Source organism: Gopherus evgoodei, chromosome 16 (assembly GCF_007399415.2).
Source record: "Gopherus evgoodei ecotype Sinaloan lineage chromosome 16, rGopEvg1_v1.p, whole genome shotgun sequence".
Taxonomy (NCBI): domain Eukaryota; kingdom Metazoa; phylum Chordata; order Testudines; family Testudinidae; genus Gopherus; species Gopherus evgoodei.
In genome coordinates, this window is record NC_044337.1 from 6,775,937 (window position 1) to 6,792,495 (window position 16,559).

General features: G+C 44.3%; 1 protein-coding gene across 1 annotated transcript; it reads left to right on the forward strand.

Moving 5' to 3' along the window:
- Positions 1–5,752: 5,752 nt before the first annotated feature.
- On the forward strand, positions 5,753–16,253 carry LOC115636006 (ficolin-1-like). The gene is made up of 10 exons (XM_030535558.1): positions 5,753–5,834; positions 7,347–7,460; positions 7,861–7,914; positions 8,177–8,212; positions 9,208–9,252; positions 10,119–10,154; positions 10,965–11,092; positions 12,509–12,638; positions 13,240–13,374; positions 16,004–16,253. The coding sequence occupies exons 1-10, from the start codon at positions 5,753–5,755 to the stop codon at positions 16,249–16,251; spliced, it is 1,008 nt and encodes a 335-aa protein (XP_030391418.1). The 3' UTR covers positions 16,252–16,253.
- Positions 16,254–16,559: the final 306 nt, after the last annotated feature.

Genomic DNA, 16,559 nt, shown 5'->3' on the forward strand with positions numbered 1-16,559 from the left:
CAAGGCATCTTGTACTCGAGGCATGGTGTACTGATCAACTGTAGTGCGCCTGTTTAGGGTGCGGTAGTCAATACACATCCGGATTTTTCCACTCTTCTTACGAACGACCACAATGGGTGAGGCATAGGGGCTTTGTGACTCTGTGATGATACCATTTGCGATCAGCTCTTGAAGATGATGGCGCACGTCTTTCATCTCAGAGAGGGCAATCCTCCTAGACCTCTCCCTGAAGGGTCGGGGATCTTGTAGCCTGATATGGTGTTCCACTCCCTTTGCACATCCCACGTCCCACTCATGTAGTGAGAACACCTTGGATCTCTCGCAAAGCTTCTTCCTCAGGCGATCCTTTCAGTCCTCAGACAGCGGTGAGTCCCCGAAGTCAAACTTCGCAGGATCTATCATTGGAACTTCAGCTTCACACTGGGGTTTCACAACATTTTCAGGCTCAAAAATGTCTGCAATTTTTTGCCCTGGTTTTACAAACACATCACGGCGTGTTTCATTAGCAACCAGTATCGTCACCTCCTCCTGGGCTTCAGCAGGTAGGGTTATGACTCCACTGAGAACCAGCACTTCTTCTGGGAGCCCTCCCTTGGTTGGCTGCTCTACCACAGCTAATGTTCCCTTACTGCCTTTTAGGCAGGTACTTCTGACAATCACCTCCTTTTCTGACATGGCAGGCACCACTAAAGGGACCGGGCCCGCATACCTCAGTGCTCCTACTGGCAAATCAGGCATCACTTTTCTCGTGTCCTCAATTTTTCTGTAAGCCTCGGCACAGTGTGTGTGTATCACCAAGGTATTCAGATATTGGTCTCCTGCTTGCTATCTGCAGTAATCGGCCAGTATCCTAAAGAGGCTGGAGTTGGTCCCTATTAGCATAGACACATCAGAGGCTCCTTTGCGGTCAGGGCATATTAAAGCAGCAGTGTCCACCTCCTGTCTTAACCCAGCAATCTTTTCTGGGAATTCCAGGTGTACCATGACATAGCCCTGATAAGGGTATTCATCCATGCTGAGGCCACATAGGCCAAGCCCTGTCAGGGGCCGTATAGGCAGATGCCCAAGCATCTGCTGGTAGAAAGACTGGAATATGATAGTCACCTGGGATCCAGTGTCAAGCACTGCTCTACATTCTGTCCCTTCAACCTTTACAGTGACCTCCGCTCGGGGTCCTATCAATCCTGGGGGGATTCGGGCTGCATGGTTCCTTCCAGGGGAGCCTCCGCATCTTGCAGGCCTAGGCGGCTCCCTTCCCAGGCCCTGGGGCCGTTTCCCGACTTTCCCCAGGTGGTCCTCAGCTTTTGATATACCAGCATGGGATTCTCTGCATTCTGACACCTTGCAGCAATGTGCCCACTCTGGCCACACCGGTGGCAGAAGAAGGATTGTCCTTTCCCTTGCTGTCGAGGGGGTGCAGATGTTCTAAACGTAGTCCTCCGGACCATGGTAGCAGAGGGTTCCATGCACCTTGAAGTCTTTGCTGAATCGAGGGTACTCTTTAGTTCAGTCACTTTTTGTGTCAAGGCCTGCACTCGCTGAGTAAGTTCCCCTTGAGGACTCACCATTAGTGCCTTGGGTGTCCGTGTGGATGTTGTGCCAGTCGTTTGGTGTTGCTGCACCTCCCAAACCTCGCCAGCTGTCTGCCTCTCTTCTTCTTCTCGGACCTCTTTTATCAGGCGAGAGTAACTTGGTGGATTATCTTGCCGTTCCCTTAATCGAAGGTGGAGAAGGATTGGGTTCTGATATTGAATTCCTCTCACAATCTGAGCCAATCTAGTTCGGTCCATTTGCTCAACGGCTACTGCTCCCCTCATGATGGCTCTCTGTAATAATTTCTCCAATCTTTGGACATAGGCAGAAACCTTCTCTCCCTTTTGTTGCCTGGCATTGAGGAATTTGCAATAAACATCCTCTGAACCCTCAGTTCTCCCAAAGGCATGGTCCAGGGCCTTTAGGCAGTCTCTCACCTTGACCCCAGGGTTACCGAGCTTCAGGGTGAGAATCACATCTAGAGCTGGCCCCCTGAGACACTCTACTAGTCGCCTTTTCTTTTCAGCCTCAGGCACCTCCCACTCCTGCAGCATCTCTGTGGTGTGCTCCAGCCAGGGTTCAAATGCTTCCTCCCCAGGTATTGGGGTGGGACCCCCAGAAAACAACCTCAGTTTACGATAGGGGCTTGACTCGGGGTGGGGAGGCATGACCTTCCCTAATGCTTGCCCCAAAGCCTTGACCCACTCATCAGGTGAAGGAGCAGTCTCCTGTTGTGAGGCTTTCGGCTTAAGGTCCAACAGACCTGGCATATCAGCCAAAGTTTTTCCCTCTTTCCCCAAAAAGTCTGACATTTTTTTTAAAAACTCTACATCAGCAGTAGGGGCTGGTGAGGGCTGGCTCCCAGTGGTTATTACCTTCCACTCACCATTATGCACTGCTATCGTGCCTGGAACCTGTAGAGGGTCCACAGCCGAGGGCAGCTCACACAATACAGCAAAAGCGCCCTCTTCTCGCACAAAAATGCGCCCACGCATTTTGCACTTACACAGGTGGATGACCTTAAGATAGGTTCTATTGAGCCCTCATCGACTGCCTCCAGTACCCCCGTTATCAGAAGACAGTTCCTGGGGTCAATATTCATCCCCTTGCACCAATCCTCTAACAAGTGTAGGGCCATTATACAAACTCTAATCTTTTCCCAATACAACAGATCAAAACAACAAGGTAATTAGGGGTTTTCCCAATTCAATGGATCACTCAAAATGTGCTTGCGAGGGGTACTGACCTAGGATATCCCGGACAAGCCCCCAAAAATGTAACCCTTCTGCCCCTCTGAGTTGGCAGCAACAAGGGTTTGGGTTCAGTATCCAGGGGTTCTGTTTCAATAACCCAATGCCACCCCACCCAGTGACCTGGGAAAATCTTACACACATCCCTAGGCACCTCAAAGAGGCAATGCTTCCCCTCTCGCAAGCACAGAGTCTCGGTGTAGCAGAAAAGGTTTAATACATGAGATAAACAACAAACACTAAATTGGGAAAAACACCTCAACTAGAGTTCATAGACCCAACCGTGAGCAAAGACCCACCCCAGGAAATTGGGCTGTGTCCTCTTTCCTGGGCTCTTGAATCCAGCAACCCCCCAAATCACCCACAGTCCCAAAAGTCCCACAATCCCAAAAGTCTCTGTCCTGGGTCAGTGCAGCCCCCAAAGTTCGAGAGTTTATCTGCAGAGGTCCCTCCCCCCAGCCTGGGTAGAAGGGGGCACCTTACGTGATCCGGGGCCAACTGCCCTGCCTCTCTGTGGGTTCTGCTCCCACCTTCTCCACGAACTGCTCCGCTTTACCAGCCGCTCCACTCTGCTCCTCCAGCCGTCCTTACAAACTGCTCCGCTCCACCAGCTGCTCTGCTCCACCAGCTGTACTGTGGGCTGCTCCAGTTGTCCCTGCAAACTGCTCGGCTCAGTGCGCTCTGTGGGCCGTTTCACCCGTCTTACAGCTAGTCCGCTCTGCTCCACCAGCTGTCCCGTGATCCGCTCCAGCCATCCACACAAACTGCTCCACTCCACCAGCAGTTCTGTTCCACAGTATAGCTCTGGGCTCCCCACTAGTTAGCACAGTACTCAGTGCTCTCAGCTCAATAATTTCAGCTTTTTAGTGATTTTTAGCTCTTTAGTGATTCCAGTTCATAGTAGGGGAGCCCCAGTGCTAGTGCACCATTAGCCAAAGTGATTTTAGCTCAGTAACCTGTATTTAGATTTTTGAGGGAATAAAAAAAATCATCTCTGATATTCTACAGTGGAGAGAGGAGGGGGTGCAACCGGTGCTTCTGGCTTCACAAGGACACTGCACCACCAGGCACAGATACCTGTCCCCAGCCTCTCTCAATTCTCTGGGTTTTGGAACCCATGTCCCTTGTCTAGCAAGTACCACCCAACTGAGGGTGAGTCATTTGTCACCAAGCAGTCCCACCGCTCAGCAGTCTGGGATAGGGTAGGGGTGCCTATGCAAATATACTCTCTGAAATTCTTTCCACCAGATGTCAGTGTAGAGCTTATCATGACACTGCTTACAAAAGTCATACCTGAAACAACTTTGGCCTGAGCATCAGTGCACAATTTGTAGGTTACAAGAGTCCCATTAGTGTCTTCAGGAACAAAACTACAATGTTAAGAGAGGAGTTACTGTATTGCAGCACTTACCACAAGCTGAGCATTGTCATTTTTGTCCACATCATGAGCAATCCTTGAAGCTTTTACAAACTCTTGTGCTTTGCATTTTTCATGCATCTCTATGTTGTTTGTTTTGTACTGACTGACTGCTGGCCAGTTTTTTGTCTCTCTTGTCACTCTATCCAATGAGGTGGTTTTCTGCTTTCCTTCCATAATTTCTATTTTGTTGAATGATTTCTGCTGCCGGACACAGACTTACTGCTTTATCCAAAGTGAGACCCATATCTTACAAAAGTCTCTTTTGCAACTTTGAGTCTCTGATTCCAATTACAAACCACAATACCACATTTGGAAGTGTCATCACGCTTCCCTAGTGTAAAGAGAGGAAATGTCCTTTGCACAGAGGCAGAACAGCAGCTGCCTTCTTGCTGTACGGACTGGAATCATACAACACACATGTGCATAAAGAAATGAACCTCGGCAATGATCTGCCATCAATAGCATCTGCCGTGCAGCAGTCACTGAAAAATCACATGTAAATATAGAAAAATGCAGCTGTGGTATATGAGCAGATATGGCCTGGGCATGCATCATTGCTATTTATCATTTCTATGACATAGACACACAGAGCACTGAAAAAAATCGGGATAATAATTATTTTCTTCCACACTTCACTTGTCTTGGCTATTTAGATTGTAAGGTGTTTGGGAAAGAGATGGCTGGAAGGTGAAGCTGGACACGTTCAGACTGGAAATGAAGTTGTAAATATTTAATGGTGAGCGTGATTAACCACTGGAGCCATTTCCCAAGGGTAGTCGTGGATTCTCCATCACTGACCATTTTAAAATCTAGATTGGATGTTTTTCTAAAAGCTCTGCCCTAGGAATTATTTTTGGAAGTACTGTGGCCTGTGTTATACAGTAGGCTAACGTCAGACTAGATGATCACAACAGTCACTTCTGGTCTTGGAACCTATCCCTCTACTACTGTCTCTTACTATGGGTTTGCACAGCATTCAGCACAGAGGGATCCAATCTGACACAAGGTCTCCTGTGGCTACTGTCATACAAATAATAATAACAGAGCAGTTGGCTAGTAAATTCACCCAATCCTGCTCTCCGTGTTCACCCAAAAGTTCCCACTGAAGCCAACAGGAGGCTTTGAAGGGATGGAGAAAGTCAGCTTGGCCTCATTATTTGGCACCGTATTTTAATATTTCAGAAGACACATTCACATGACTCAACTTTGTGAACAAAGGTTCAGACCGGTTCTGTTCAATAATTATCATTGCACGATACTGTGTTCGCTCTGCTGGGGAAGCAATGGCTGCTAGTCCAGTACTGACCATGTTCTATCAGGCCATTTGATCAGCTATGGTTGTGACCGCTGCAGCATAAATATCTCAGTGGAAACTGCTGGAATGTGGAGAGTGGGAAGGAGGCGCTGAGATGCCGGAGGCAGAGAGCTTTATTTGCTGCAGGCTCTTCGTTATTGCATATAAAAGGCTTACAGGGACTGAAATACTAAAGTAGAGGAGGAGGTGAGGAGAAGACAAGTGGAGCTGCTGTTGCAGAGACCAGCACTAGCCATGGGGAGAGCTGCCCAGCAAACCCTCCTCTCTTTACTCTGTCTAGCAGCAGCGGTTTGTCAGGCTCAGGACACCTGCCCAGGTGAGTGAAAAACAATCCTGTTCCCAACTGCGTTTCATAGTGTGGTTCTTGCCCTACCCTGGGGAACTGGGAACTGTTCAGGAATGTTTCTTGTCCTACATGTCTATAAAGTGCTTTGCCTGCTTATGGTGCTTTTTAAATAATAAGAAGAACAGCTTCTCTGTACAAAATTCCTTTGTAGAAATTACTCTCTATTGCAGAAGTGCCCGTCACAGACTAGAAGTGTTCAAAAAATAGGACACAGTTTTTGCAAATAATGTTGTGAAAATGTTGTGTCTTGTCTTCACTGAGATTCTTCAGAATTTGACTTGACCTCCTCTCCTTTATGTTCATTTACTGTCTTCTAACCTCTCAACGCTGCTGCTGGAATCTCTCTGTCTATAGCTCCCATCTCCTCTACATACTGGGGCCAAAGCATTTCTAATCTGGCAGCTGACCGATCCACACAGGCAGATGACCTAAATTCTGGAAAATTAAATCTCAATCTTCAAAGCTCAGAGTGAGCCTATGATTTCAGATCCCTCTGCTTTTTAAAATTCACGTTGACCAGATTAAGATGATTATTTGAAAAATCGCAACTGTTGTGTATCTATCACCACAAATCCACTATACAACACTTTCTGTGTCAACACATTGATTTCTGCGCTTTGGGTTGAGAATCCAGCAGCATTAGAAGTTTTATCTTAGTATTATTTCAGAGCAGTATTTCTTTTCACATTTCCTTTACTTACATTCATGATCATTTTTAAATCATTTGCTATGTACAATTTCTACCCAAAAAGTTCCAAATTGGGAGGCAAAATTCCTATATCAGAGGAAATATAAACCATGTCTCCATTTTGTTTACCTCAAAAATTTCCACATCAATAGAGCTCAATGGAGTTGACAGGTGTGTCCCTATTTTTCTCCACTGATGTGCTTATTAATAATTTTAAATCTCACAATGTGTGTAATATAGGGAGGGCGCTGTTAGGTTAAAAAACATATTTAGTTCTTTAAAATGTATTTCCTGAGCTTCTAACAGCAACTGTTTTTTAAATTAATTTACTTTTGGACAATTTCTTCACTGAATGGCAGCTATTTGTTTTTCCTCTGCATTTCATTTCACTTGCACAATGAGAACCGACTAGTCAGTGTCACTTTTGTTTCTCTATAGTTAATTTTGTTATGCTGCAATGGTCGGGTTGCAAACACGGCAGAGGGATGTCTACATCAAAATTAACCCTGAAGTGATTTATTTTAAATACAAAAATTTAATTAACTTATTTTTAACTTTTGTTTTCAATATAACTGAAAACAAAGACTAATAGAAATAACCCCCAACTTTTCATATTAGAGCATTGTGTCTGAAATGCATAAAACCGAAGAAAATGTTGGCTATCATTGCTAATAGAGAAAAGAAAATGCAGGAACTGTGTAGGCTATTTGCTGGGTTTATCCATCTGGATTTCTGCAACATTTCCAATCCTGAGAACCTGACAATCATTGTTTATGGATCATTTCTTTCCCCAGTGGTGAGGGTAGTGGGTCTCAACAGTACCGAGAAACTCATCATTCTCCAAGGCTGCCCTGGAATTCCGGGTGCTGTAGGGCCCAGAGGAGACCAAGGAATTGCAGGACATACAGGTACTGAATAAGAATCAGCCTTGGATGGTAATTACTTTTGTAATATGCTCAGACTTTGGAGATTCCCCTTGATCCCGATATGAGGAAACTCTGCCCAATTCAGATGGCCAATCCCCCATGTCCAGTGGTGAGGCATTGGAGCTTGAAGCTCTGAAATATGGTCCATTGCCTTTGGGGTATCAGACTGGCAACCAAATCCTCTGGTGTTTTCCCCATCTCTCTCACTGGCTCACTGTGTGACCTTAGAGATCAGGGACTCAGGGAACCAGATGCAGATACATTATTTGAATTTTGACACAAATGGGATATTGTAATTCCAGGTTGGGGTGGTGGATGGGGATTATGTATTCAGTACTTACAATACCTTGAAAAATATACAGTTACTTTTCTGTGTTTTCAGGACAACAGGGACCTCAGGGGATCTCTGGAAAGGTGGGGAAAACTGGCCCAAAAGGTAAAGTGACAAAGGGCAAAGAACTGTGTTTTCCTACAGGTGACTTAAGAACAGGAAAGAAGTTTTTAATCAAATACAAAATAGAGCTAGTTATAAAATACCAGTTCCTATAGTATCTGGGCTCCAAAACCACCATAGCTTCCCTTCACTCTATATTTGACAATAAAGGGTTTATTATTGCAACAGAACTTCAGATCTGATCCACTGTCAAGATCTCGGTATCTCTGATCAGTCTTTACTGTCTTATTTTTTGTTCATTCAGGACAAACAGGTGCTGCGGGCCCCCAGGGACTGAAAGGTGAGAGACTTCAAATGATTCTTCTCACTGCAGAGTAGAGCACTTTATGACGCTATTCACGGTGATAGAAAAATTGGGAGCAACAATCCCCCCTGCCACCCTGTTTCATTGTACAATTTTTCCTTCCAGCTTCTTGCCAACAGAAGCTGAAATGAAATTGGTTCCAGTTAAACAAGAAGTGTTTTTGTTTAATAGCCAAATGACAAAACAAAGTGTTTGAACATTTCATAAATGTTGAAACAAAACTTTAGGAGTATGTAGAAAAATCTTTTACTTGGCTGAATGTATTTAACAGATGTGACCCAAATTCATGAACTGTTTGAGAGCCGAAACTGCATTTTTCGGTGAATAAAATATTAACTGGAAAAATTTCACCCAGCTCTAATTATAATGTCTGATATGTCATAATGTTCTATGTAGCCACAGGGAATAGGTCTCAACTGCAGTATAGACACAGTGTAAGGGTGAAATTCAGCAAATGCAGAAGACAAGACAAGATAAATGCAGTACTGCCAGCCCCAAATCGCTGAAAATCTTTAGTCAGGTTCATCAAAAATCAGGAGATTGGTTTTAGAATCATGAGTTTATGTAAAAATAATAGACGTGATACTCTTTTATTGCCTTCTGCTTTTTGAACCTTTAGGGTGCACTGGGGTCACATTTTGAAGCTTTCTCCAAAGCCTCGAGGGGTAGAAATTTACTTTTTCTTTAAGACTGAAGGCTGAAATCATGTCACATCCATTTGACCCCAGGAGCTTGGGCTTTAAGGAAAACAATAGTTATCATGGGACTCATGATTGTTGGCAACATTGTAAATGCATCACTTAAGTCCCAGAAAACACCAACTTTAACAGATTGTGCAGAGTGTAGGTGGTGGATAGGCCTTGAACTAGCCCCCTACATAATTAAACCCAAACGATCGCTGTAGTGAGATCTTGAATTATGTAGGTGATCTCTAGGCAAAACAAAGATTTTATTCTGAGTTCTTATTTTAGGAAGTAAAGGAGACCTGGGAGACCCTGGACCCCCTGGAATACCTGGTGAGATCCTCTGCATTCTCCTTTATTCTGAGCACATCCTTTCAGTTTTATTTCTGCAGCACTAAAAATTAAGTGGTTTAAGAAGCTTGCTTCGTGAATAGTTACCATGTCCACAATATCAAGCCCACTGATTCCCCTGTAAGATTTGGGCTTTACAAAGAAAGAAATAGCCCCATCTACAAAAACAGGTGGCCATCCATGTGTTGTGACATCTGGAACAATGCTAGCCAGATGACCTTTGGTATTAGAGAGAACAGCTGAAATGTAAGTGAAATCTGTAGATCTGGATGTGTATCCCAAAAAAGGTTACTTTCTCCTACCTCTCTTTATATTTCCAATATACTGGGAGTGCGGAGAACGAATCACAAAACAATGGATCTTGTTTAAATGTCCAGTTAAAGGAATGACCCTTTTTCTACCAGTACTTTGTTTAACTGATATTCTCCCATTGTCACTTGGAATTTTTTTTAAAAAAAAATATTGAGTCAAATTCACAGCTAATGTAAGCATATGCAACTCCCCTGACTTTGTGGACATTGCTTCTATGTACTGACCAGCAATTAATTTAGTCTATTAAGGACCAATTCTTAGCCATGCAAGTAGGAGCCTCATGAGAGGGTTACAAAATAGTGTTGTCTACATAATGAGAGCCATCTCAATGGCTCAAGCTGGAAGACTCAGATGAAAGATGTGTGTGAATCCATTAGCACTTGGATTTTCACAAATAAAACCTGTCTAGAGCATTTTCAAGATAACTAGTACTTTGCTATCCCAGCTGTCACTGTTGGCCAATTACATAATTTAAAAGACAGTAGAACATTTTCTAGTTCCATTTCACTTTCTATTTTGTTTCTTTTCATGACTAGGAGAGGAAGTGCTGGAGAACATGCAGTGTAAGAAAGGTGAGAGTTTCTTATGACCACTAAGTGTCATCTCATTCCATCCAGAGACCCAAACATGAAAACCCATTAGAGACAGACAAATTACAAAAAAATCTGTGATGTACCCAATTTGCTGTTCTCAAACTATAAGCACAGAGACGTTGATCTTTTAAAATGAAGGGGTTTAGGTGGCCAGTGAATCTTTTGTGGAAATACATTTCAGTCGATGGGTTCGCTTGCAAACTGTTTGATGTGAGTATTCCTGTGAGTATCTGATATTCTTTTGGGGTGAGTGCTCACCCAGTCACATAATGACTGGAAGCCCCTCTGACTCACAGAGGGATTTCAAAATGCTGCATAGGAACTTGCAGTACAAATCTTTGTGCACATGTCAGTTTCCATGAGTTTTCAAGATGCTTTGAGCCAATCCTCTGTTCAGGATGAGCTGGTCTCACACAGAACACAGGGCTGGGCAGGTGGTTGTATCTTTTCCTTCTTCAAATAAACTTCATACAACCACACTGGCACATTGGAGTCTAAATAATTTGGTTTGCTAACTACAGAGAGCCTGAAAAGCCTAGATGGGTACCTACGCTGCTGCTGTCGTAGGTTTCCAAAGATAGAACACAGAGGGACAACAAACTATTGAAAGGGCTAGTTCCCAATTCCCAAACACTACAGTGGGGAGGAGAGGAGATGACTCAAAGATTCTTTTCCAGTTACCTGATTCTGCAGATTGATCTGGCCCTTGGTGCAACATAAAGCAGCCCACGAATCCCTGCTCCAAGGAGAGTTAATACATTTACATATTTCAATTCTTCTTTTGACCAGGAGCAAAGAACTGCAAGGAGCTGTTAGCCAGAGGCAACATCCTGAGCGACTGGTACACCATCTACCCCCGTGACTGTAACGCCATGACCGTGCTGTGTGACATGGACACAGATGGTGGAGGATGGATTGTAAGAACAGAGCATAATGAAACTCACTGGATATTTTTTCTTGAACAACAGTTTTTTGTCCCAAGAATGGACGGTGGTCCTTAACCAGTGGGTTGTAGCTAGTAGAAAGACATGAAGATGGAAACTCTGAAGCTGTTAGCTCACCATGGTTAGCTGAACAAAAACACAGACACTTCCTGAGCCCACAGGCACCGAGCCCATGGGTGCTCTGGGGCTGGAGCACCCATGGGGAATAATTTGGTGGGTGCTCAGCACCCACTGGCAACTCCCTGCCCAGCTTACCTCTGCTCTGCCTCCGCCTCCTCCCCTGAGCATGCCGCATGCCTACTTTTCCCCCCTAGCTCCCAGCACTTGCACCACAAAATAGCTGTTTCGCGTGGCTGGGAGTGGGGGAAGGGGGAACGTGGCATGCTCGGGGAAGAGACGGGGCTGGGCTGGGGATTTGAGGAATGGGTCCAATGGGGCAGGGAGGGGGCGGAGTTGAGGTGGGGAATTTGGGGAAGGAGTTGGATGGGCTCGGGGCAGGGGCAGGGAAAGAGTGGGGTCAAGGGGGCAGGAGGGCACAAGCACCCACCGGTGCTGGGGAAAGTTGGCACCTATGAGGCCTTCTACTCCTCGGTTGTGGAGACACCTTGGTTGTGAACACAGTGGGTTTCATGGAGGGAACCCGGAGATTTAGAATCTAAAAGACCCCATCTGAGGGGACTTTTGTCACTGATCTGACACAGTTAATCAGGTTTCCCTTCTCCTGGCTATTCTCTGTCAGGCTCTCAGAGCCCCCTCAATAGCTCCCAGACTCTGGAACCAGAATTCCTTCTTCCTTCCACTTCTGTCACAGGCCCGTTGCCTCAGCTGCTCTATCACTCAGGCAGTCCCTGAGTTTTAGAGGAGAGAGCATTCTTGGGAGCTGAGGAGTTGAACCCTGTATGTACCTCACATTTAACCTTTCCAATTTATTATTCTGCTTATTTATATCCCGGTAGTGCTTAGATAATCTAATGAAGATCAGGGTCCCATTGTGCTGGGTGCTGAACACACACCCTGAGAGACAGCCCCTGTCCCTTACAGCTCACAGTCTCCATGGACAAGGCAGAGAAAGGGCTGCACAGAAAGCAGAGGTGATGTGACTTGCCCAAGTGGCAGAACTGGGTATAGAACCCAGGCCTCCTGATTGCCAGACCAGTGTTACAGATTTTGAACCATGTGATCCTTTAATCTAGTGCTGTTGGTGCCAAGATTTAATATGATCCGGTGAGACAAGCCTCCATCTGTGACCGTCACCTGAGGCTGAAATAGATCTGACCATGTTAAATCTCATCCAGTGATTTACAGTCTCAGAGTTTCTGGCCTCCTGCTCTTCGAAGGGTGGAAACCACTGTGGGATTTCCCAGCTAAGAACCTCCTGTTTCCCTGCAGGTATTCCAGAGACGGGTGGATGGTTCTGTGGATTTTTACCGTGACTGGAATTCATACAAAAGAGGTTTTGGCAGCCAGTTGTCAGAATTCTGGCTGGGGAACGACAATATCCACCTGCTAACATCCCTTGGTAAAGACATCACTGATGCATTCTTTTCCTTACAGCAACCTTCTCCACCAAGCTTTGTTCCCACACTTTAACCATGGTTACAGGGTATAGAGTTGTATCATCAGTAGAGGTAACACTTCAGCTCCAGATACCCCTTCCTGTTCCTTACAGCCCTGCCACACAAAGCTATTAAAACCACTAACGCTGTGGTAGCTGGGCTGGCTCCAGTCATGATTCATGGAGCAGCGTTTGGTCCTCTGGTGGTTTGCCCACAGTACAGCAATAAGGGATGCTACAACCTGGATGAGGTTATAGATTCTCAACTATCTTAGCAAAGCATAACGTGGAGCAGGTTTTTAATAGGGAGGTTAGGTTGGCTGGTGGAAATTGAATTGATAAAGGTCGATATGAAGATATTGGCTTGATGCAAGAATCAGTGGGTGAAACTCTGTGATGTGTATAATGCAGGCAATTCAGACTAGATTATCATAATGGTCCCAACATAATGGAGCCTGATTCGTGATTTGGACCTCTAGAGGCTCCTGCTATAAAAACAAACATTAATAGTAATAAACACTAATGGAAGGTGCTGAACATTTTGCTTTCAAATTGTTTTCTAAAGGAGCCAACGAGCTTCGCATCGATCTCAGAGATTTTGACTTCAACTATCAATTTGCTACCTACAGATCATTCAAAATTGCAGGGGAGTCTGAGAGATACAAGCTGATCCTTGGAAAGTTTGTTAATGGCACTGCAGGTAGGTTCTGATCTCGTCCTTTACCCTTGTGGCAGATGGAAAAATGTGATGCAGAATATTCTATGGCAGAAGCAAAGGCGAGGTGATCTGTGGAAGTGATCTCTTTCAGGAAACATCAGTTATTCTGCAACTAAAGTTTTATAGGAGGAATACAAGGTCTAGTGACAATAAAACATATAGTATAATATGGATATTCTACCTCATGCTGGTTGCTTTTCTACATTAGCTTTAATGCCTGGTAGAAATATCTGAATTAAACTAAGTAGGCACATCAGGATTGGTACAAGCCACTGGGTAGGTACATATGCCCCATTTCATGCAAACTATGCATCTGGACTTCCGGATACCAGAGACAGGAATATTCTGTGGCATGCAGAGCCTGCTACACATCACTGCAGGATTGCTTAGGCACACTGACAAGGCAAGTAGGGAGAAAGGCTTTTAACTAGATTTAAAAGTCCAGGTGACAAAAGCCAACAACTAAGCATAAAAAAGGGCCACCTTAACAGAGGGCTAGATCTGTGGGGGGCATGTAGGGTCAGAGAAGGAAGAAACGGGAAATCAGTCAAGGAATCTGCTCAGTATCTGAGATCCCTGTATGTAAATTTCAGGCGGATGGGGAATAAATAGGAAGAGCTGGAAGGATTAGTATAATAGTAGAATTACTACTTAAGAGGCATCACAGAAACTGGGTGGGATAAGTCTCATTACTAGAATGTTGGTATAGTGGCATATAGCTTGTTTAGGAGGGACAGGCAGGATAAAAAGGGAGGAGGTGTTGAATTATACAGCTAGAGTATATACACTTGTTCTCTGCTCCAGGAGGAGGCGAGAAGCAGACCAGTTGATAGTCTCTGGGTAAAGAGAAAAAGGGTAAAAAATTGAAGTGACCTCTTGGTACAGGTGTATTATGGTAATGGGGAACTTTAACTACCGAGATGTTTGTTAGAAAAATAATGCAGAAAAACACAATATTTCTGATAGGTCCTTGGAATGTAATGGGGACACCATTTTGTGGAGGAATTAACCAGGGGGATCAGCCCGTTTAGATTTAATTCCCTTCCTGACAAGGTTATTGGCTTAGCGGATGAGGGGGAAGCAGTAGATGTGACATATTTTGATTTTAGTAACACTTTTGACAAAATCCCACATGACATTTGGAATAAGCAAGCTAGGGAAATGTAGTCTGGATGAAATTACCATAAAATGGAAGCATAACTGGTTGAAAGACAGTGCTCAGAGAGTAGTTATCAATGGTATGCTGTCAAACTGGGAGCGTGTATCTAATGGGGTTCTGCAGGGGTCAGTCCTGGGTCCGGTAGTAGTCAATATTTTCATTAATGAGTTGGATAATTGAGTGGAGCATATGCTTATAAAATCTGCAGATGGCACAAAGCTGGGAGAGGTTGTAAGCATTTTGGAGGACAGGATTAGAATACAAAATGACCTTGGCAAATTGGAGAATTGGTGTGAATTCAACAAGATGAAATTCAGTAAAGACAAGTGCAAAGTGATTCACTTAGGAAGGACAAATCAAATGCACAACTTCAGAGTGGAGAATCACTGGCTTGGTGGCAGTACTGCTGAAAAAGAACTGGGATTTAGAGTGGATCGCAAATTGAATATGAGTCAACAATGTGATGCAGTTGCACAAAAAGCTAATACCATTCTGGGTGTGTTTACAAGACTGTGGCATTTAGGAAACAGTAGGTAATTGTCCTGCTCTACTCAGCACTGGTGAGGCCTCAGCCAGAGAACAGTGTCCATTTCCGGGCACCACACTTTAGGAAAAATGTGGACAAATTGAAGAGAGTTCAGAGGAGAGCAAGAAAAATGATAAAAGGTTTAGAAAACCTGACCTATGAGGAAAAGTTAAAAAACTAGTGATGTGTAGTCTTGAGAAAAGAAGACTGAGGGGGGAATCTGGTAATGGTTTTCAAATATGTTAAGGGCTGTTATAAAGAGGACTGTGATCAATTGTTCTCTATGTCCTCTGAAGGTAGGACAAGAAGTTATGGACTTAATCTGTGGTAGAGAGATCTAAATGAGAATTAGAATTAAGTTTCTAAGTATAAGGGTAGTTAAGCTCTGGAATAGGCTTCTAACAGAGGTTGTGAAATCTGCCTCACTGGAAGTTTTTAACGATAGGTTGGGGAAACACCTGGCAGGGACGGTCTAGATTTACTTGGCGCTTCCTCAGCCTGGGGTGTTGGACTCGATGACTTCTCAAGGTCCCTTCCAGACCGACATTTCTATGATTCTGTGATTCTATGATCCTGAACCCTCAGCAGGCTCCCAGCTAAGCTCTTAGTTTAGGAGCACAGTGGGCTCACATTATACCACCACAATGTTGCAAACTGACTTCAGGACACCGAAGGACTGAGCACATTGACTGCAATAAGTTATTCTGGATCTATAGTTGTGTAACTGAGATCAAAATATGGCCTGATGAAAAATGTTCCTCACTGGAAGTAGAACTGCAGTCTCTCTCCTGCACCGGAGGGAGAGTTCTGCTGAGTGGTGAAGGGAGAACTGAATTATAAAATGTAAAAAATAAACAATAAGAGATTATCTCACCCACCTGGTCTCTGTAAAAACATGTAATAAATAAACCCAATTGTTTCTACAGGGGATTCCTTAACTGACCACAACGGCATGATGTTTACAACCCAAGACAGAGACAACGACTTCTCTATAACTAACTGTGCTATAACCTTTAAAGGGGCCTGGTGGTACAAACATTGTCATAGGTCCAACCTGAACGGATTATTCCTGAGTGGAGCCCATGAAAGCTATGCTGATGGGGTGAACTGGTTTTCAGGCAAAGGGTACAAGTACTCCTACTGGTTGTCTGAGATGAAAATTAGGGCCGTGTAGCCAATCAGAGAGGCAGTTATAATAATTATACTTAGCTCTTACATAGCATTATAGGCCTGGCATAATGAACATTTATCTGGAGCTGACAGTAAAGCTCTTTTCCTTATGCACCAGCCACTAGCGGGCAGACATCATCATACACACTTACCTAGCGCAGTGCACTAGGACTACAGCTAGTAAAAAAGATTAAAATAGTTTCGTTGGGGGAAAATGTAATTTCTAAGTTGTTTTCATTGCAATGAGTTCTAAATTAACCCATTTTTGCTTTTGTGTTTTTAAATTTTTGCAGATTTTTTTTCATTCTTTCC

Bases quoted from the DNA above. Each gene is read 5' to 3' on its own strand.
- LOC115636006 (XM_030535558.1), top strand. From the start codon at position 5,753: ATGGGGAGAGCTGCCCAGCAAACCCTCCTCTCTTTACTCTGTCTAGCA. The intron at 7,915-8,176 runs GTAAAGTGACAA...TTGTTCATTCAG, and splicing joins GGGGAAAACTGGCCCAAAAG to GACAAACAGGTGCTGCGGGC. The intron at 10,155-10,964 runs GTGAGAGTTTCT...TCTTTTGACCAG, and splicing joins GAACATGCAGTGTAAGAAAG to GAGCAAAGAACTGCAAGGAG.